This window comes from Camelus bactrianus, chromosome 19 (genome assembly GCF_048773025.1).
Source record: "Camelus bactrianus isolate YW-2024 breed Bactrian camel chromosome 19, ASM4877302v1, whole genome shotgun sequence".
NCBI classification, from domain to species: Eukaryota; Metazoa; Chordata; class Mammalia; order Artiodactyla; family Camelidae; genus Camelus; species Camelus bactrianus.
The window spans coordinates 20321440-20344900 of NC_133557.1; the positions used below are offsets into that span (position 1 = coordinate 20321440).

The 23461-nt window shown below is 40.2% G+C and overlaps 3 protein-coding genes across 3 annotated transcripts in view; 2 read left to right on the forward strand and 1 right to left on the reverse strand.

Annotated features, from left to right (window-relative positions):
- Window positions 1-23461, reverse strand: part of WFDC10B (WAP four-disulfide core domain 10B) — a 50782-nt gene that overhangs the window by 5603 nt on the left and 21718 nt on the right. Inside the window, exon 2 of the mRNA XM_010958778.3 lies at window positions 12295-12433. The gene's annotated coding sequence lies outside the window, so the exon portion shown is untranslated. The remainder of the gene's footprint in view (window positions 1-12294; window positions 12434-23461) is intronic.
- On the forward strand, window positions 482-3910 carry WFDC13 (WAP four-disulfide core domain 13). The gene is made up of 3 exons (XM_045519334.2): window positions 482-603; window positions 2434-2584; window positions 3822-3910. Exons 1-3 carry the CDS (start codon window positions 516-518, stop codon window positions 3862-3864), a joined length of 282 nt encoding a protein of 93 aa, XP_045375290.1. The 5' UTR covers window positions 482-515; the 3' UTR covers window positions 3865-3910.
- On the forward strand, window positions 21331-22634 carry SPINT4 (serine peptidase inhibitor, Kunitz type 4). Its single transcript, XM_045519396.1, has 2 exons — window positions 21331-21445; window positions 22402-22634. The coding sequence occupies exons 1-2, from the start codon at window positions 21331-21333 to the stop codon at window positions 22632-22634; spliced, it is 348 nt and encodes a 115-aa protein (XP_045375352.1).

Here is a 23461-nt window from a genome sequence, read left to right on the forward strand (position 1 = left end):
AGTGTCCTTATTTGCAGATGATGACTGACTACAAAGAACACTGAAAAGGACACACCAAGAAATTATGATAAACATTGGGAGCGTCTGGTAAGGTAACTAGCTACAGATCAATGCACAAAATTTATCTATCTACATGAGCAACCAACAAAAAGAAATAATTAAAAAGTTACGCTACTATTTACAATTTTATTTTAAAAATTCAAACCTCTAGGAATAAATATAGCAAAGACATGCCAGAACTCTACATGGAAACAATTATTAAAATTTCGTAAAAGGGTATTAACAAGACCTAGAAAGATGAGAGACATTAACAAGGTCAAGATTAGGGAGATGATAGGGGTGTGGATTTGAAAACACTGCCTGGGCCTGGAGTGGGCATCGTTGGGAGGTGCTTGGGGTTCTGCCAACCCATCCTGATCAGAGTACACAGTGAAAGGCCTTCACTTTGCCTCCTCCTCTAAGCTGTGCCTAGTCACAGCTTCAACCAGGACCTACCCACCTGTCCCACAAGCAGCATGAAGCCCGCGCTGCTTCTCCAGCTCCTGCTGTTGACTCGCTCAGCACCACAGCTGGTGTCCGGGAGTCCCAAGCAACATTTTATGAGTAGGTGCTGGGTCTGGGACCAGGGGAGGGATGAAGCATCTGTAGAGATGAGAAAATCTGAGAGCTGACAGCCTGGGTGCATCTCATGGAAAAAAAAAAATACAGCATCTTGTTCAAGAGTCCAAGTTTTATTGTCAACAAGATCTAGGTTTGAATCCCTGCTCAGTCGCTTACTGAGTGATCTTGGGCAAAGTGTCTGGACCTTGGCTTTTATCTTTGTGATGGATATAACAACAGTGGGGTAGTTGGGAGGAGAAACTCAGATAATGCTTGCAGACAGAGCGTTCTTCCTGGACCACGGTAAAAGCTCAGTAAGTATTAACTACTGTAAATGTTATCAGCTTCATCATCCAGCTTACACCTGCTACCCTTGGCTCCTTCACAGATGCTTGGGTCAACTTTTCATGCATTAAAACAGAGAGGAAAATTAAATTGGTAGAACTCAAGCTGGAACCTACATAATCTCAGCCTTGGAGGACATCTGGGGAGGCAAGGAAACCAAGTTTTGCATTTCATTTCACGTGTTAAAAATTCAGAGGTATCGGCACAATTATCAGTCACGAGCATCAACAGGATGGTGCAGAGTCCGTCTCATCAGCCACCATTGCCCAGCCACCCCCCACCCCAGCCAGAGCTCTGGCCACAGTTACGTTGACAACCAAAACCAAGTGGAAAATGAGCTATTATTTATCACATCTGCAATCTTCTGGGGAGAGAGCATCTTCAGAATATTGGCAGCTCAGGAGAGGGCTATGCCTGGTATCTCATGTGTGGAGGGAGGCAAGGTCTCATTTTAGGGATCTCAGAGAGGGCATGCAAGTTTGTAAGACTGAGGAAGGCTAAACAAGCTGCCAGAGAACAGGGGTATCCAGGGTAGACTTCATTGGAGAACCAAGGACTGAAAATTGAAGAGAGACACAAGAGGTTTTATGAAAGACTTGTAAGTACCATAGTGAGACTGGGACCAGATACCCAGAAGAAGAGGCAAAACTTGAGAAGGTCAACCTCTTTGAGATTCCTGGCTCATGGATTCCTTCACTACACTGTTCCATTGAGCCCCAAGCTCTCCAACATCTTGCACTGACCCAGTGAGCCATGGGGTGACTGGGCGGCCCTGGGTGAGTGCTGAGGACTGACCTCTGCCAAACTGTCAACAGCTTGGCTTCTCTCACCCCGCCTCCAGTGCTATTTGCTGTTACCCCCAGAACTCATTTGTGATGTGGGTTCTAGCATTCTGATGCCAGTAACTTTAATGCAGCGTGCAGTCTTCATCCTTTCCCCAAATCATTCCTTTCTTTTTTTTTTTAATTCTTTTTTTTTCAATGGAAGTGTAGTCAATTTACAATGTTAGCTTCACGTGTAGATCAAAGTGAAAAATCATCCCTTTCACTCATTCTTCCTATACATAATTAACATGTTAGGTCAAACCCTGGGATAAACCGTATTGTTAGTGAGAGGCTGTCTTGCCTGAGACTACATGTGAGTCAGTGCAAACAGACATCCACACCCCTCTATTGCTCACACCCTGTTCATTCCCTTGAACTGGACCCAAGCAGGGTCTGTGGGGACTTGGTATTTGATCTGCAAGGCTGATGAATGACCAGTGGGCACAGGGTTCTGCCAAACTGATCAAATATCCAAGCCCTGGTTTTCCCTGCAGAGAACTCAGAGGAAAGCAAGAGCTAAGGACCAAATCTTTTTCCACCTCCTGGGGACTACACAAGGGGGATCTGAGTCGCTGGGTTGCTGGCAGTTCCTTGGGCTTTGGGAGTTTTGAATGTCACTCCAGCCTGTGGTTTAAGCCCTTCTTTTTCCTGTTCTGTGTTTCAGGATATATCCTGGAACCTCCACCCTGCAGATCGGACCCTGAAAACTGTACTCATTTCTGCACACTGCAGGAAGATTGCCATCGCGGGTTTCAGTGCTGTTCTGCCTTCTGTGGGATAGTCTGTACACTGAACAAAAATACAAGCCGCAAAAGGTAAGGGGCCCCTCATGCCCAGTCCCTGACCTTAGGGCTGCTAGTGGGAGCTCAACAGAAGAGTCTCTTACCAGCCACTACAATGGATCTCTTTTTCTCTCTAACATCCTTCTCTTTACAAAGTACAATTTCTATAAATGTTCTGATTAAAAGAGCCTCCTTCCTCCACTCCCAAACTACCTAATCATTCTCTTTATCACCACATCTCTCAATCTCTGAATGTGCCTCTCTGAATACACTGATAAGCTATTCCATCCACAGACCCTGCCCTGTTCCAGAATCCACCTTGATCCAGGGTCTGGGACACTCTATTTGAAGCTGCATCACCAGAATCCCAAAGCAAATTTGTTCTCTGTTTTTGGCCCTCTTTCACCAAACACCGTCCTTTGTGCCCCAGTATTCCTGGGCCCTGGAGATCCTCCAGCCCAAGAGATGCTTTGGTGACTTGCCCAACTGGTCCCCACTCTGCTGAATGGGGAGAACTCTCAGAGCAGAGAAAGGGCGTTCCAATGCTGATGAAATGTCTGGTTTCCAATCCTATCTTGTAACAATGTCTTTCTATGACCTTTAGTAAGACAATTCCCCTTTTTTGTCTTTTATTTTCTCATGAATAAAATGAGGACTCTTTTCCAGCCTTGGAAGATTGTTAGTAAGGCCCAAATGGGGTCTCAAAAGACCCACAAGGCAGGAGGCTCAACCAGTGAGCTTCTAAGCTGTCTCGTTCTCTGCTATGTTCCCTTCTCTGGCAGCCAACGTATGAGACAAGGAACTGAGTGATGAAGTAGGGGCCCAGAACCAGATACTGGACTCAAATCCTGACTCTACCGCTTCTTAGCTGAGCGACAAGTTAATCAGCCTCTCTCTGGGCATCAGCTTCCTCGTCTTTCAGGCTGGAACATGAATGAGCTTAAATTAGATAACCCATGCAATCACTAAAAACACTGCTTGCCACATGGTAACTACTCAGTAAATGTTAGCAATTAGGTAACCACTTCTCTCTTAGACTGGCCCTTGCAATTCAACTCCGCATCTTTCAAGGATCCACATTGGAAGGCCCAGCAGAAGTCTGATTTGTTCTTGTCCCTGGGTTCTTTGAGGTCCTACTTTCCCTGTGGCGTGAGGACTCAGCTTCATGGTCTAGTTTTAATGATGGAAATAATGGAAAATTTGTTTAACAATTATATCTCTAAGAACAAAACTTCACCACATAATATTTGAAAATATTTCTCTTCTACAGACCCAAAAACAAGGTCTTGAAAAACATCATGGCTGGCAACTGAAGCATGTTTTCCGGAGCATTTTGTAACTCTTAGGGTTACAGTCCCAGGTGAGGTTTCCGCAGTTTTCCTTCTCCAGCCTCTCTAAGGACACAATTATTCCCACAAGGCCCAAAGAGCCTTCCGTCATTGATTGCACCGTGGCTTCCCTCCTGGGGCTATGTCCTCGCTCCCTGGGGGGGGGGGGGGGGAATGTGGTCCAGGGTGAGTTCTGCAACACAGAGCAACCTAAGGAGGAAGAGTCATGGCCCAGGGGGAGCATAGAACACTTAGATCTGAGCCTTTGCCAGGGAACAGGGTCTGCCAGCCTCCCGGTGGACAGCGCCCTGGGCAGAGAGTCGAGCTGAGCCCTTCACACTGTGTGACCTTGGTCAGCTCACTCTGCGTCTCTGAGACTGTCAGCTTCCTCATGGGAAAGATGAAGAGGACATCTATACTTTGCATTTTGTGAGGATTACATGAGGCCATGTGGAATGGAAGAACTCGGTCATTGCAAAGACTCTGCAAAAGGCTAGAAGTTGCCAGGAACTTGCTCTTTCCGGGTTCCAGATTTTTCCTCTTAAAAAAAGGGGGGAGGGGTTATCTTTATTATGTTACCAATGTTACAAGAAAGGTGGGCAAAATGCAGCCTTCTGTAACTCCATCACCAAAGCAAAGCTGCTATTCATATCTTGGTAGGATTTGTTTCAACAGTTCAATTTGTGAAGTCACCAGAGTGTCCGAATTAGAACCCTGGTATTTCAGTTTAGAAACCCTGTACAAAAGAATTCAATAAATGGTAGCAAGCAGAAGCTAGTGGAGGTGTTTAAGTGCCTGGGTACCACTTGCACCCTTGCTTGGGTCCTGATGAGTCAGCCATGCTAACTTCCTCTGCACCTGAGAATAACTAACTAACTGCCCAGGTCACATGCTGGCCATCAATCAATGCATCAGCATTGCTACCTAGATCCTGGGCCCGTGCAGCTTTGACTGTAATAGCTGTTAGGTCCACGTGTCACAGTGTTTGCTCGCCCTGATCCTGCAGGCTGTCCTCTGCAGATGGTTCCCCTCAACTGGCCATTACTGCTCTGGAGACCCCGGTGTTGGCTGGGAAGGTCCGACGAGCTAGGAGGTGGCAGAGCCAGTGAGGGCCTGGGAAAAAAATGCTGATCTTATTGCCAGAAAGTGCAGCATCCAACTTCTTGTGGCAGCCGAGCATGGAGGTGTCCAGGCAGATGCTACCACAGCCTTCCAGGAACCCTGGGCTCTGATGGGCGTCGTCAAGGGCGTCTGACTTTGTCGACGTGAGCTGTTTTAGCCGGGATGTGCCTCATCTCATTGGGCTCTCCCAGCAACCACAATACCCAGTCTACAGACAAAGGAAACTGAGAAGCAAAGAGTTAAAGGAAGATGCCCAGCGTTAGCCAACTGGTCATCGGCGGGGTTAGCATATAAACCCAAGGTTCAGGATGCCCGAGTCCCAAAGGCTCGCCGCCTTCTGTGGAGCACATTCTCACATTCCCTCTTTCCCCTGAATTTTTCCACTGATGCTCTTCCTCCTGTGTTCAACTCAGGCTTTGGAACTCCTCATTCCCTTTCACACTTAGAGACCCGCCTCGCTGAACCTGGGCTTTCTCCTCTGACTGGAGCTCTTCTCTCTGCCCTGAGGGTCTTTCTCCCCCTTTTGTCTATGAGCTTCCACTCACGCTTCAAGTCACATGTTAAACACAAATTTCCGTGGAAGCTTCACCGTTCCACAGCAGACAGACCGGTTCGCTGTCTCTGTCTCTTCACAGAACCTTCTCTTGGCTCTACTTTAAACCTTATAGCACTATACTGTAATTGTTTGACTTAGCATCTTCTGTGTGTAGAACATGAGTCCCACAAAAGCAGGAACGGGGTCTGACCCCTTTACCACAGCACCCTAGAACCTAACATTATGCTTTGCACATAGTGAGGACAAAATTCTGACTTTTCAAAGGGGATGAGAAGGAGGCTGGCGAGGAGACTACTCCTAACATTTGATGAATTGTTCTCACAAAGAAAATCTTCACTGGCTAGGCCAGAACCCATCAGGTATCAGCTGCCTGCTTCAAGTTGGTCTGCTGGACTCAGGGGTTTTACAAATTATGTTTCTTGAAGACTAACTTATAGTCTTCAAGACTATTTGATTTTGAAAACTTAGGCTCAAAAACAAACAAAAAAACAGCTTGGGAATATCCTATTCACAAGGGGGATTAGGATAGAATACGTGCTAAGGGTCCTGGCTACTCTGGGACTCAGTCTAGCTCTGCCCTTGCTGACCTGGGGATGCTGGGTATCCCCAAGTCCTCAGGGCCCCAGCCTCTTCATCTGTAAATGGAGCTGAATAACATCTACCCCCAGTTGTGTCATGAGACAAAATGAAATGGGAGAGATAAAATACATACCAAAGTGCCTGGCAGAGAGTCTAAGGAAAATGTTACTATTATTATTCGTGTCTTCCCAATCCTTCTTTTATCCAAAATTCTTGTTTTATAAAATAAACAAGGTGTACATACCAGCTTAAACTCTATGTTTTAAAATTTTTTCTCTAGGTTCCATTTAAATTAGCTCCCAAAGAAGACAAGCATCCTGTCTCTGATCTTTGAAATGTCTTCTAAGATGGAACTAGGCATAGTTGCAGAAAGCACTCCATCCCTGAAACATCATGTGATTAAATCAAATGATGAATGATCAGCTAATTTAACAATGATTTTGATTCCTCAACTAAACAGCCACAGACTACGGAAGACGTTGCTTCCCTCTGCAAGTCGCACGTGAATGTTCCCAAGTTGGAAATTTGTGGTCACCTAGTCCTGTGATTCCACTTTCCTCCAATCACATCCTCCATCCTCTCCAACTGGACTTTTCTCAAGATAAATTTATTTAATTCCAATTATTTGTAAAGGAATAAAATTTCAAGATATGTACTAATTGTTGAAGCATGTATCTGAATTTTTTACTCAGGGTATAATACGAGTGTGATATGAACAGAGCCTGAGACAGCAACAGGCAGTGAAGGGACCCGGGGAATTGGAGATCTCTTGTTTCATAGGCACCTACGATATGGGTTTTTTCAACTGCAGGAATTGGAGATGATACAGGAATGGACCCATATATTTGAAGGATTAGGTGAGTGTTGGACTGGAGGACCCACAGGAGTCACATCAAGTGAAGATCATAACTAAAAGATACACTGATGAAATAATGATGTGGGCAAAGATGTTCATCAATATTACTTATGAATATAAAATATTTGAATCAACTTTAATATTCAACAGTAGGAGACTACTTAGGAAAATCATAGTAGATCCCTGGTGTGAAACAAATGTATTTATGATAGGCTACGGATGGGAATTTTTCCATCATCTCATAGATCTTAGCTGAGATTTCATAGCTAAAGATAATCATCAATGTTCCAAACTCATTCCATGAAGCCAGCCTCACCCTGATACCAAAACTTGACAAAGACAAAGAAAACTACAGGCCAATATCACTGATGAACATAGATGCAAAAATCCTTAATAAAATATTAGCAAACTGAATTTAACAATACATTAAAACAATTGTAGACCATAATCTGGTGGGATTTATCCCAAGGATGCCAGGATGGTTCAATATCCACATCAATCAATGTGATACACCACATTAACAGATGGAATGATGAAAATGGTTGTCTCAATAGATGCAAGAAAAGCCTTTGACAAAATTCAACATCCATTTATGATTAAAAAAAAATTCTCAACAAAGTCGGTATACAGGGAACATACCACAACATAATCAAGACTATATATAAGCCCACAGATAACATACTCAATGGTGGAAAGCTGGAAGCATTTCTTCTATGACTAGGAAAAAGACAAGTATGTCCACTCCCCCCACTTCTATTCAATACAACATTGGAAGTCCTGGCCACAGCAATCAGACATGGAAAAGAAATAAAAGGGCTCCAAATTGGAAAGGAAGAAGTAAAACTGTCACTGTTTGCAGATGACATAATACTATACATAGAAAATCCTAAAGATGCCACCAAAAAAAACTTCATAAAAAGCAGCCATGTACTAGGTAAAGCTGCAGGATACAAAATTGATGTACAGAAATCTGTTGCATAAAAAATTTTTTTAATTTAAAAAATAAAAAATTAATAAAATAAAATAAAAAGAAATCTGTTTCATTTCTATACAGTAACAATAGCTATCAGAAAGAGAAATTAATATAACAATCCCATTTACAATTGCATCAAAAAGAATAAAATACCTGGGAATAAATCTAATTAAAAAGGTAAAAGACATACAGTCAGAAAACCATAAGACTTCAATGAAAGAAACTGAAGATGACATAAACAAATGGATGTGCTCATGGCTTGGAAGAATTAATATTGTTAAAATGTCCATACTACCCAAGGCAATCTACAGATTCAATGCAATCCCTATCAAAATACCAATGGCGTTTTCACAGAACTAGAACAAATAATTCTAAAATCTGTACAGAAACACAAATGACTTCAAATAGCCAGAACAATCTTGAAAAAGAAGTTCAAAGCTGGAGGTATCACACTCCCTGACTTATACAATACTACAAAGCTATAGTTATTCAAAATCGTATGGTACAGGTGCAGAAACAGACACACAGATCAACGGAGCAGAATAGAGAGCCCAGAAATAAACTCACACTTAGTTGGTCACTTAATCTATGATAAAGGAGGCAAGAATATACACTGGGGAAAAGAGAGCCTCTTTAATACATGATGTTGGGAAAACTGGACAGCTACATGCAAAAGAATCAAACTGGACTTTCTCATATCATATAAAAAAATAAACTCAAAATTGATTAAAGACTTCAATGTAAGACCTGAAACCATAAAACTCCTATAAGAAAACACAAGCAGTACTCTCTTTGATGTCAGCCTTAGCAATATCTTTTCGAATAGGTCTTCTCAAACAAGGGAAACAAAAGCAAAAATAAACAAATGGGACTACAGCAAAGTAAAGCTTTTGCACAGCAAAGGAAACTATCAACAAAACAAAAAGACAATCTACTGAATGGGAGGAGATATTTGCAAACAAAATATCCAATAAGGGGTTAATATTCAAAATATACAAAGACTCATACAGTTCAACATTTTTTTAAAAAGCCAGTTCTTAAAAGGGCAGAAGACCTGAATAGACATTTTTCCAAAGAGGAAATGCAAATGCCCAAGAGGCATATGAAAAGATGCTCAACATCACTAATCTTCAGGGAAATGCAAAACCACATCTTCTTTATCTATACATATCTATACATATGTATACGTACATGTATATGTGTACCACATCTTCTTTATCTATCTATCTAATGGAATATTACTCAACCATAAAAAATGAAATCTTGCTATTTACAACAACATGGGTGGCCATACAGGGAAGGCTACAGTCTGGAAATGAAAAATGTCCCTTTGACTGATGGGGATTGGATATGAACATGCCTTGAGGAAGGACAGACTGAATGGCTTCCAAAAACTCATCAACCCAAGACGCCCAGTTCCCCTTCTGTTTTAACACAGGTCTTTCTTTCAAAGCCCCAAGAACGTCCCCAGCAATAGCAATTGTGATCTATCAGTATGGGTTTTTTTGTTTGTTTGTTTTGCGGTTTTGTTTTGTTTTGTTTTTTAGTATCCCAGGATGTACTTCCTCCAGGAAGTATCACAAAAACTATCCCTGGATTATGGGGTAAGACGGCCAAATGGCCGTTTCATACTCCTCATTTCACTGAACAAATCAAGAGGGGTTTCCCTGCTGGCTGTAGTGATAAATTGCCATTACAAAGGAGAAATGGTGGAGGAGAGGGTATAGCTCTAATGGTAGAGTGCATGCTTAGCATGCAGGAGGTCCTGGGTTCAATTCCCCAGCACCTCCATTAAATAAATAAATAAATAAATAAACAAACAAACAAACAAACAAACAAGCTCAATTAACTCCCTCACCCCCTCAAAAAGAAACAGAAACAAACAAAGGAGAAATTGGACTGCTACAAACAATGAAAACAGGAATCAGACCTAGAACATAGGAACCTTCTAGTCTAGTGTAATAGATTAGAGCAACCAATAAAGACAGGACCATGAAGAGCTCACACGCCTCAGAGATGAGAATTTGAAACATTCTACTAGGTTTAGAACAACAACAACAGCTGATCCATTGCCGGCTGGATGCAAAAGGAATGTGGATGAATAGCGTGAGGAGAAAAACCATAAATATCAGTCACAACTTTCTGGTCAAAAAAGAGGACCATAACATTCTCCTCCTTCCTGTGTCATGGAGGTATATAATTGTCATTCATGTGATGTAGGGGTGTATTTACTTTAGTTCTTTTCTACCTCCTATTATATATGGGTGTATGTAATGTTTAAATCATAGTTTTTTTATGAGTGTTTTAGTCAGCATTTTTGTCAGCGTGGGTAACAATCCCTCACCAATAAAATCGCAATGGCAGGCAAAAATAAACATTTATTTCTCTCTCACACATCAGCAGAAAAGCAGAGATCCAACTAATTTAAACTGGATTTGGCTGAGCTTAGAAGCAGACTGAGGGTAGGGTTCACTTTGATCCATGTGTCTCTCATTCTTCTTCAACCACTGGTTTCTCAAGAAACACTCTTCTCGTGGCAAAATGCAGAAGTCAGAAAAGAGGAAATCCAACCCTGCAAGACCATTTCAGACTTGACCAAAGCAAGTAACAGGACCAAGTCCAAAGTCAAGAAGACAGGAAGTACAGAGGAAGTACAGTCTGTCCACCTGGTGGTCATTGTAAGAAAGCAGATGTATAATAATATCAATGTGATCAGGTTTAAAAATAGAGTAACTTAAATACTACAGAAGAATAATGCATCTAACGTCCTCACATTTTGCTTTTCAAAACTGCGAAATGTCCCTTTTGAATGACTCTGAACATGCTAGAAAATTATGATAGTCGAAACAGTGTTTATGAACATTATACCAGAAGCAATGGGTAGGATGGAGGGGAGCGAGAAAGATTGAAGCAGGAGGACAAGGAAGAATGTTGTACTTCTTATAACCACCATTGAAATAATGAGAAAGAAGAAAGCTGACAAGGTATTCTCTATAGAGATGGTGAGTAGTGGTGGAATATGAAAGAAATTATAATTGAAAAGAGCAAAACTAAGAGTAAAGGGAAGGTGGTGAAACCAAAAAGAGGGGTCGGAGTCTTAGCCCTGGCTGGAATCTGGGACTCTCCTGATGGGAACATTCACTAAGTTCTTTCACATCCCATCAGTACATCCTTATGCGAACAAACTTCCTACTTCAGTGCAGCCAGAGCTAAGTGAATAACTGCCTGTGTACAAAGAACTACCTCAGTTAAAGGTCTTAGATGGGAGGTTGAATACTGTACAGGAATGTTATATAATAAAACTGTGAAATAACTTGAAGATTTTGAAAAACATGTATTGATTCAAGATAGATGAGTAAAGTAGTGTATTTGTATGGCTGAGTTGCTTAAGAAAACGTTAATGCAGTAACCAATCAGGGAACCTGGTCCTGGAAGGCGGATGTCCAAGGAAGGAGCTGATGGCTGAAACTTCATTCGACAAATCCAGAGAATCTTTGGAGCAGTGCTGGAGAGAGCTGTTTAACCTGAAGTCAGTAAGCAGTATTAGGCTCATAGATAAAATTAATAAATAAAATATCTTGCATCTGCAAGGGGGCGGAAAGAAGTCACAGTGAGATGGGGAGGAAACTCTGTATGGAGTTGATGAACTTAGATTCCTTCCCAATTAGCCTTGTGTGCTCTGCTTCTAGTGACCCAGCCTGGAAAGTTTCCAGATGATATTTGACGGAAGAAGGTCAGAAGCCCAGGGACACAGTCCTAAGGGAGAAATACATAGGGTGTATACAATATGGGTGCAGTTGTGAGCTAAGAATATTCCTGAAAATTAGACCTGTCCACAGAAAATCAAGGAGCTTCTTTCTGAAGCTCAAATGCTGAAATCTCCCTGGGTTCGTGGATGTCTGCTTGGAATTCCCTCATTCACCGTAGTCATATAATATGGTGGCACAAGGGATGAGTTGTGGGGTAAACAGTGAATTAAGGATCTGAGGATGAACTCCTGCACTTGGAAATCTCAGAAGTTACAAGGACAGCAACACAACTCAAGCAGCCTTAACAGGAACAGATATGAAGAGAGACATGGAATTATAATCATGAGTTTGCCAAAATTTTACAAACAATTGGCACTAGATGTCCCTGTTCACTTAGAAATCAAAGGGCCGTCACTCATGTTAAGTCCCTCCCCCTATCAAACCCATATCTTTTGGCTTATTTATTCACAGCTCTTATAACCTAACAGCCCAGAGGTGGGACATTAGGTGATTCTCAGCCTCTGAATTCCTGTATATCATGAGATTCCTACTTAGGAAATGTGCAGGTGTCCTCACATACCTCTTTGGTGAAAAAGCTGTAGTTATAACCACCGCATCCTCCTTTGTGAAGTTCCAGCAGTTGAGGATATCAAGTTCGAAGTAGCATCTGGATAGCTGTTCAGAGCAATGCCCAGTCTCCCTGGGTTCAGCACATTGTACTACAGGAAGAAAGCCGGGAAGTATTATTTTGGTGGGGAATAAGCTGGAACCCAAAGGGTCCCTTTCTCTAAAAGACTCATAAAAGAACCCATAATAAAATAAGCAAAATCCCAACAACTAAGATATTAAATGCTAATTTTGGGTCAGATATTGTACACATTATCAGCCAACTCCAAGGGCCCGGGATTTGCCAAGGAAAAGGAGATACATGTACCAGGGTCTGAGAAGGAGACCAGGCCCACAACAGCCAGAAGCTGGCCTCAGATCCCTTGACTATAAAGAATTCATGATTCCACCTAATACCAAATCTGTATCCCCATCTCTCCTGATGCAGCCAACAAACTGGCATCAAGATTTTCATGGTCAGTCTCATCTGTATCTGGGCCTTAATCTCCAGCATAACAATGCCAAACAGCTAAGATACTTTTCTAAACCCACTTGGTACTGTTTTTTTGGTTTTTTTTTTTTTTTTTTTTTTTTGCCTTTATTACCCACCATACCAGATTTATTTTCTTTTTCACTCTCAAACTTGTAGTTGGACACAGACACAATTCACACTCCTTCTCCCCCCAGTTTTAGAATCAGAAGGATTCTGTGCAATCATCTAGTCTAATCCCTGCATTTTACAGTTACAGTAATTAAAAGCCAGGGGAAAGGATGGATTCAAGGCCACTTAGAAAAAAAAAGGAGCATTGGTAGACTCAAACTACAGCATCTTGATTATATGGAGGCTAAACAGTATGCTACTAAGAAAGCCAATGGGTAAAAGATATTGCCAGCATAAAAAACAAACAAGCAAACCAATGGGTTGATGATGAAATCAAAGGAAATTGAAAAATGCCGTGAGACAAATGCCAATGAAAACACAACCATACAAAAATCTATGGGATGCAGCACGCACAGTCCTGTACAGCAATCTTGTATCTCACCACTTTGCTGAATTCATTTGTGAGTTCTAGTGGGTTTTGTGTGGAGTCTTTAGAATTTTCTATATAGAGTATCATGTCATCTGCATATAGTGACAATTTTACCTTTACAGGGAACTAAATTTAATATCTTGTAATAACCTATAATGGAAAAGAATCTGAAAAAGAATACATATATATATATATATATATACACACACACACATATACATGTACATATATGTGTATAACTGAGTCACTTTACTGTACACCTGAAACTAACATTGTAAATCAATTACACTTTAATTTACCAAAAAAAAGTACATCTTGGGTCTTGTTTTGTTCTAATAAGCTTGATGGGCCTGGCACAGCATTTAACACAGAAGCGTGTAGTTCACTCCCCTTGCTATTATCACACAGTGTCTGTACTCTAACAGGCAGAGCTCCTCCATCTCTGGCATGTACTCACAACACAATCCTGTTTTAAAATGTCACCTGACCATTTTGCCCATAGCCCAGCTTTCAAGACTTCATCAGGGAACTCTTATGCTGAAAGAGAGATGATGTATCAGGAGCAGTGGGCAGGGCAGCAGATGGGATTCCATGAAGTTCTGACAGCGTTTGCTTCACAGTGGTCCTCTTCCAGGCACACGCTTCCTGACTCAGGTGGATTTGTCTGTGCCATTGGCGTGTCTGTTCTTGCCATCGACTAGTGTCAGTTTATTAAGCTCTAAACAAACACAAAGTACCTACTTACTCCCCTGGACCATTTTGCAGAAAACTGTGCACTCGGTAGAGTCAGAGATAGGTCCCACAATCTTTTCTCATCATTTAGGTGCTCCCTCCTGAACTGGGAACACCAATGGTGGGTTTTGACTTCAGGAAGAGTAAACCTCCTAGGGCATTAGGAAACCCTCACCTGGAGTCTAGCCTTGTAGTATTCTAATTCTCTTTCAGGGTAAAGACCAAGGCAGGAAGATAGCCCCTCCTGGTGTCTCACTACTGCTCTTACCATCTTTCCTAGTCATCTGGAGCAGCAAGTAAAGCACAAAGAAGGGTTCAGAGGAACCTCCTGCTTGATAATATTGGGAGAAGGAGGGAGATATCTTCTCTGATGAGACTATTCTTTTAAGTTGAGATCTAAATCCTTGGTGGCTCCACTGGCATTTAGTTCTCATCTTCCCCCACCTCACTACCTTTCTGCCACTGGGGCAAGACAAGATGTTCCAGGTACCCAGCCATGAAGCTAATGAACCAAAGACCTTGTGTTCCCAAAGCCCCTTCTCACCGTTTCCACCTCCAAAGCAGCATGGTGTCCTGGAAAAAGAACCATTTAATTCAATATGAAGACCCGGGTTCAAGTCAGTTTCTGGGTTTATTCATTTACTCACTGATATTCAATCTTGTTTCAGAAGGATTTATGACAGCTTACCAAGATTCATAACACATCATATTTTTTAAAAATACATTTAGCCTATATAAAAAAGATAGAACTAAAGAGATATAAGGATAATGGAGTAGGGTAGAACCATGAAGGAGACTAGCATAGTGAATGCAAGTTACACTTGCTATGAGATGTCATAAAATTGGCTCTAAGCTTTTACAACAACTGCACAATAAGGGGAGAACCACCTGTTACAAAGTGAAGAGTAAGCGTGAGTTCACTTAAGAAGACACTCAAGAAAAGTAGAAATGTTTATAGTAATAAATGGTGAAAGAGACAAGCTCTTCTACATGTCCTCCAAGAGGAAGCGCTGCGTGGTAAGGTGAACCCCACTCTCCAAGACAGCTTCCCTTAGATTCCAGAAAGAATTTCCTGTGGCTACTTCTTTAAAGGTTATTAAGCATAGGCTGACAACACACAATCCAGTGACACAGGCTGACAATACACAATTCAATAGTTCTTGGGACACCCTACATGGTATAATCCATGAATGTGTTTAAAGAATCCAGAAGAAAAAATTGGTTACTAATCCCCCTTTTCCCCATAGGTTTCCACAATATTGTTTTTCATAGTCCATTTTTAGGAAGGTATTGAGAAGCAATAAATTTGAGACCACTCTCCCCAACAAGATCTGGTTGGCAAATAGATTTTGAACTTGGCTGTAAAGGCTAATTTACCATGAAACTAATGAAGCTTAAGCATCAGGCCCCACCCTTGCTCCTCTCAAGGCTCAGTGCCTCCCAGTGAGGTGAGGAAGGAGCAATGGAGGCAGGCAGCATTACCCCAACCCCGGGGGTATACTGCATGTCCTAATGGTGGCTTTAAGGTACTACTGTGCTCACATCTGGACAACCCTGACTGACACTCTGCCCTTGGTTGCACTCACAGAGCAAACTGATCCCATATTTGACCTCAGGGAGAAATATGAATCAGATGCTGCATTGCAACCTGCTTGGGGCCAGCCTTCAAGGAAGGCTTCATGGACATTCCATGAACCAAGGACAGGCAGAATGGGGGTGGGGAAGGTTTGGTAGAGCTGGATCAGTGGCTATTTGTTCTATTAGGTCCAGACCAAAGCGCTATATAATTCTCCAAGGTCTTGCCCCAGGCATGTAGCACCACCTGAGACAGAAACTATGGAGAAAGCTACAGATACGGAATTACCAATCTTATGAGCCCAGAAAGAATCTTTTCTAAACAATCAATAACTTAATTTTTATTGAGATATAACTGACCTATAACATGGTATAAATTTAAGTTATACAACATGTTGATTTGATACATTTAAATATTGCAATATGATTACCACCATAGTGTTAGCTAACACTGCCATCAAGTCACATAGTCATCATTCCTTTTTTGTGGTGAGAGTGATTAAGATCTAGTCTCTTAGCAACTTGGAGATTATAACAGTATTGTTGACTATAATCACTATGCTGTGCATTAGCTCTCCAGAACTATAACTAAAATTTTGATCAACCATGCTAGAGCAACGCCTGAATTCTCTTTCAGTTTTAGAAAAGAGGTGTAAAAGTCACTTTCATAAGACAAAGCCATCAAAGAATAATCGGCCACAAAATGTGGGGAAAGGGTATTGTAAAGATGTCTTAAATAGTAATAATGATGTTATTTTTTGAGATTCATGATGTTTGATGCATTTGTAAGCTTTTGTACATTTGTGATTTGTTGTCATTTCTTTTCTCATTCCAAATAAATATTCACTTATATACCTAATTTTGTATTTGTAGTTTTGCATTGTTTTTCTGAAATAGGGTTCTTTTCTCTGCTTGGCTCCATCACTTCCAACTTTGTCTCTTTGAGTTCTGTGTCATCTTTAAGAAAATGGCATGAGCAGTTCTGTTCTTCCTCTTCCACAGGATTAAGCAAAGAGAAAGAGCAAATAAATTAATAAGCATAAAAATACATTGTATACTACTGACTGTGAAAGAAATATGAGTTGTTATGATTATCATCAAAATTAAAAACTTGAGAATTTATGGAAAAGGATGGGATATAAAGAATGGCTTTAAGGAAGAACGAAAATGGATTATCATCCCCTCCCTCAATGAATACAGTCTGAGCACCATGACCTGCTTTGAGGAGGACAAGACTGGACTGGAAAGCACCTGGCACATATACCCCCCAAAAATGGACTGAATTTCCGGGATGGAGTCTCTTGAAGGGATGTTTCATCCAAGCCTGAGTTTATTTAATTTGTTAAAGAACCAGTGCAAGAATGGGGAATCTGGGAGAAGACGGAGAAGAAGAAGATAGGTTTGGAAGTTGGGGGACAAGAGTTTGGCTAAAATTATGGCCAGAATAAAATGGGCCAAGAAAGACGATGATGCTTATGAATATATTGTAGATTACTCCTGGGAGTTCTCTTCCCAGTCCACACCAGCAGAGACAGTGAAAGTCCACACCCTCAGTTCTCAGGGGGGCTATCCCAAGTCAGTCATGAGACTTGAGGGACAGAGTGAATGAAGAGACTTTTTTTTTTCCCTTTCTGTCACCTGGGAGGAAGCTGTTAAGAAAAAGAAACCCACCAAGTTAGAATTCTGTGCCTTGTGAAATTATCCTTCAAAAATGAAGAAGAAATAAAGACTTTCTGAGATAAAGAAAAAATTGAAGGAATTTGCTCTGCCTTGCAAGAATGGCAAAAGAAGTTCTCAAGAGAGAAGGAAAATTATATAAGTCAGAAACTTGGTTTTATACAAAGAACAGTATCTGAGAAGGACTAAGTTAAGGTCAAACAAAAACTTTTCTTTTCCTTACTCTCAAATGAGCTAACAGAAAACACTTTGTTCAAAATAATAATAGCAACAATGCATTCAATTTATACATGTATTCAACATGTAATTATATAATAAGTATAATCAATGACAGCAACGATACCAGGGATAAGAGGGAGGATGTAAGATTATTTTGTTATGATAAAGTACTCACACTACCTGTGAATTACTATAGTGTTATTTGAAAGTGGACTTGGATTATTGTAAATGTACATTGCAAACTTTAGGACAATCACTTAAAAAAGGTTAAAAAAAGTACAACTGATATGTTGAGGAAAGTAGAGAAAATGGAATTATATAATATACTTGATTAAAACAAAAAAGTGAAAGAAAAAATAAGAAAAAAGAACAAGGAAAACAAGTAGAAAACAATAAATATATATAGTAAATATTAATCCAATATATCAGTAATCACTTTAAATGTAAATGGACTATATGCACTAGTTAAAAGCCAGAGATTATCAGAGTGGACTGAAAGCAAGACCCAACCTGTTGTCTGCAAGAAACCATTTTAAATATAAAGATACATAAAGATTAAAAGTAAATACATGGAGAAAGATTTATCACATTGACACTAATCAAAAGAAAGCAAGAGACTAGATTTTAAATGTTCTCACTACAAAAAAGGAAATGACAATTATGTGATGTTTTGGAGGTGTTAGCTAATGTTAATTGTAGTAATCATATTGCAATATATAAGTATCAACACATTGTATACCTTAAGCTTACACAATGTTATCTGTCAATTATATTCCAATTTCAAAAAAAGAAAACAGGAGTAGCTATATTAATTTCAGACAGAGTAGATCTCACATCAAGGAAAGCTATTAGGGATAAAGGAAGGCATTACATATAAAGGAGTCAATACTCCAAGAAGGCATAACAATCCTTAATGTGTATGCACCTAACAATAGAGCATCAAAACACAGGAGGCTTGCAATGCATTTATTATGTATAAAATAAGCTACAAGGTTTAGAGTAATGATGGTGAAGATGTTCAGAGAACTCAAGAGGGGTATAGATGCATGGAGTGAAGTTTTTAGCAAAGAGTTGGAAAATATAAAGAATACCCAGAGTTGAAGAATAAAATCACTGAAATGAATAACACAATAGAAGGAATTAAGAATAGACTAAATGAGGTAGAAGAGCAGATCAGTGAGCTAGAGAACAGATCAGTGGAAATCACTACTGCAGAACAGAAAAAAGAAAAAAGAATGAAAAGAAATGAGGATAGTTTAAGAGAACTCTGGAACAACATGAAGTTCACTAATATTCGCATTATAGGGGTCCCAGAAAGAGAAGAGAGAGAAAAAGGACCTGAGAAAAAATTTGAAGAGATAATAACCGAAAACTTCCCTAACTTGGGAAAGGAAACGGTCACCCAAGTCCAGGAAGCACAGAAAGCTCCACACAGGATCAACCCAAAGAGGAACACACCAAGGCACATTGTAATCAAATTGACAAAAGTTAAGCATAAGGAGAAAATATTAAAATCAGTGAAAGAAAAGCAACAAATAACATACAAGGGTTTTTCAGCAGAAACTCTACAGGCCAGAAAGGAGTGGCCCGATATATTTAAAGTGATAATAGGGAAAAACTTACAACAAAGAATACTCTATCCAACAGGGCTCTTGTTCAGATTTGATGGAGAAATCAAAAGCTTCACAGATAAACAAAAGCTAAAAGAATTCAGCACCATCAAACCAGCTTTACAATAAATGTTAAAGGAACTTCTCTAGTCATCAAATCATAAGAAAAGAGAACAAAAAAGAAGAAAGAGGGGAAAAAAAGACCTATAAAAGACTGTTTTCGCAGTTTAGGGGCTTTAATGGTTCCACATAAATTTTGGAATTGTTTGCTCTAGTTCTGTGAAGAATGTCGTGAGTATTTTGACAGAGGTTGCATTGGATCTGTGGGTTGCTTTTGGTAGTATGGCCATTTTGGTAATGTTGATTCTTCCAATCCAAGAGCACAAGATATCTTTCCATTTCTTTGTATCATCCTTCATCAATGTCTTACAGTTTTCAGAGTATAGGTAACCTCCTTGACTAAGTTTATTTCTTAGTGTTTTGCTGTTTTTGATGCAATGGAAATGTTTATGCCAGTTATAAAATTCTGGTTTTTGAAGTAAAAAAAAAAAGTGAATGAAGGGCCACAAATGGCAAAATACCCTTTTTATGGGTGAGTTGTATTCCTTTACATATATATGCTGCATCTTCTTTATCCATTCATCTATTGACACGCACTTAGAATGCTTCCATATCTTGGCAATTATAAATAATGTTGCTGTTAATAGCGTGGTGTATGTATCTTTTTGAATTAATTCTTATTTTGTGTTTGGCTTTACCCCTCTGGTAAATATGTAAGTTTAAAAAGCTAAAGCTCTGGGGTATAGCTCAGTGGTAGAATGTGTGCTTAGCATGCATGAGGTCCTGGGTTCAATCCCTAGTGCCTCCATTAAAAATAAATAAACCTAGTTACCACCCCCTCCAAAAGAAAAAAATAATAAAAAGCTAAAGCTCTAAATATTCTTAAAAACAATGAACAGTACATGTATGTAAATTTTTAAAAATATGTGCAGTATATTGTGTATATGTATTTACATGCAATATATTGTATATGTGCAGTCAAATTGTAACAATTCTACCTAATAAAGCTGAAAAATGAAAAAAAAAGTCCACAAATGATAAATGCTGGAGAAGGTGTGGAAAAAAGGAAACTCTCCTACACTGTTGGTGGGAATGTAAGTTGGTGCACCCACTATGGAACAATATGGAGATTCCTTTAAAAACTAAAAATAGAGTTAATGTATGATCCTACAGTCCCACTCCTGGGCATATATCCGGAGGGAACTCTAATTTGAAAAGATACAGATTGACTCTAAAATGTATATGAAAATGCAAAATCCTAAAATAATACAAAATTCAAGCAATTAAGTATGACTTTGGAACAGAAATATACAGTGGAGTGAAATAAAGCGTTCAGAAATAGGATAAAAGAGGAACTCATCAATACATGGGTCTGGAACCATTGAAAAAATGAAATTTTACCTTTATTTTATACGTTACCAAAAAACAATCAACTTCAGGTGGTTTAAAGGTGCAAATGTGAAAGTCAAAATTTTAAAAGTCTTACAAGAAGGCAGAATCAAGTTGTCCCACATTCCTAGGTAATGCAGTGTCATGAGTTCAAATCTTGCTTCCACTACATAATAGATGTGTAACCTTGTACATATAAGTTAACCTCGGCCTCAGTTTTTTCATCTGTAAATGATGATAACAATTGCACCTAACTCATGGGGTATTTGTGATAATTCAGTGAGGGAGAGAGAGAATCTCTTTAAATAGTACTTTACTTGAAGGAATTACTGCAGAGGTTAGTTACTGTCATTACTGTTGTGTTTATTACATTCTTTCTGTTGTACCAGGATCAGTCTCTTCCTTGCTGTAGAAGGTAGAAGTGAGGAAAAGAAGCAATCCCTTTTTAATTCAACACTCTGATGGCTCTACCCTCCGTGGTTAAACATACACAGAAGCTCCGCATTCTAGATAAACATGGAACTCACTATCAGGGGTCGAATCAGCCTGGGACCTTCAGTTTCATGGCTGGATACCCAAGCACTCTCTGTCCAACTCAATACCTAGAAATGCCCAATCCTGGCCCTTGGGGTAAGTGGGCTCAGCCCTCTCAAGTATCAGACCCAAAATATAGAATCAGTTGATACCAAGACTCTCCTCCTTGCTGCTGGCTGTACCATGAAGTCTCCTGAGCTGGGAGTTCTCCTGGGGCTCTTCGTCTTCTTCGTGCTGACGACCCCATTGATGGGTGGGGTTTCTAGACTTGCTGACATGATATGTGGAGCATTAAAAGGTATGAACTTGAAGCAGAAAATAAATCCAAAGACGAATTATGAATGAGGGAGAAAGAAAAAATTTGATATCCAGGTGGTCCAGGAAGGTTCTCCTTTTATGTCAGTACCCATAAACTCTTAGTTCCCTGGCTTGGGGCGTTACTTACTAGGCATCCTGTGGAAGTCTGATGGGAAAAAAACAAACTATGATGCAAAGAACTCCTTTCTAGATAGGAGTCTCTTTTGTAGGAGATGCAGAGACCTAGAAGTATTCTGAATTAGGGTTTCACAGCAAATTTCAAAGATCCCAGGCCATTCAAGCACATCTACTAAGATGAGAGAAAAAGAGGAAAACTAAGAAAACAGGCATTTTCAATATCTGGGCTCTCGGTGAGTAGAGAACATTTGAACCCTTGAACACATGGTCCCTGTTTGCCTCTGGGAAGGGGACAGAGCGGGGGATGACAGCAGATGAGGGTAAAAGAGTATCACCCTCAGGGTTATGCATCTTGGCATGTATCCTCCTTTGAGGAGAGCAGCAGTCACAGTTACCTGAATCTGGGGGGCACAGATAGTACAATGAGTCTATGAAAACTCGGGCGTGAGCATTCTGCATTGTATGTCCTATGCGGGCAGTTAAGAGGAGAAAAAGAGGAAAGCATGGAGAAGCAGGAGGCTGTGCTTTAATAATACGTAAGACGTGAAAGGTGAACCTCATCACTTTGTAAAAGATACCGGTAGAATCTCCTTTTTCACTGCTCACTATCTCTGCAAGTCACTGCTAGAACCTGGAGTTTAACCAATTTGCATACCCAAAGGCAATCTTGCCAAGTGATCCTAAATCCAAGAGAAAACCAAAAGTCTTTCAGTGACTTTGAATATGGGATTATTTCTAGATTAATGTGAGAAATTTTTAAGGGCCCATGAAGACAAGATCTCTAATTCCCCCCTAACTCAATGGAAACCTTTCCTGCAGATCCCTGCATTTTGGACATCAAATACGGCAGCTGCTTTGAAATTCACTTTAGATATTTCTACAACAAAACCTCCAAACGTTGTGAATATTTTATCTACTCTGGCTGTGATGGCAACCTTAACAACTACAAGCTTAAAATAGAATGTCAAGTAGCCTGCGACAAAACATACAGAACACGTAAGGAATTCAATTTTGTCCTCGATCCTTGGGGAGAGGAAAAGGAGAGGCTCTGAGACTCCAGAACAAACCCTGGGATGGGAAGAGGGAGGAATGTCAAAATCGAGGTTTTAATAATTGGGTTGGATCTCAGAATCACTTGTCATTTTGCAGTTAGGAAATCAAAAGCCCTGAGAGAAAAAGCCATCATTTATTGTGCAATTACCATGTGCCAGGTACTACCCTAAGTAATTTACATATGTTGATAGAATTTTAAATTAAAATCACCCTAAGATAGATATGCACCATTATTTTTATGTGGCAGATAAGAAAAACAAACCCAGTAGTGGTAACCAGTCGGCCCAAGGTCACATAATTAAATGGCATGGCAAGATTTCTAACTAAATCTGGTCACCCAGGGCTGGATCATCTCACATGCACAAAATCTCCCAGACCCAATCCTTGAACTGCCAGGCCTGTGAACTTTCCATAGCAACACGCTGTTTTCTACAACTAAGCTCCCAGCCCTCACTTTACCATTTCCTAGTCATAGGAAATAGAATAAGATCTGTGGAAGTAACAGGGCTATGGTGTGGCTGATTTCCAGCAGAGCGAGATGGAGAGTGGCCTTAGGAGTAACCCAAAAGCAGAAGTTTTATTTTATTTATTTAATCTTCCTCGTTACTCTTGGCAGTACCTGTCACATAGAAGACAATGACTAAGTTTTGAGAGAATGAAAGAATGAGAGATTAATCGATGTAACAGGAGGGACAGTGAAAGAGATGGCATTGTCTGGGCTTCCCCTGAGATCAAAATGACTTAAATTAGTCCAGGGAGATTTTTCCAAAACCTTTAACACAGATCTGTGGTTTTTTTGTTTGAACAGGAACAGCAAAGCCTGGAT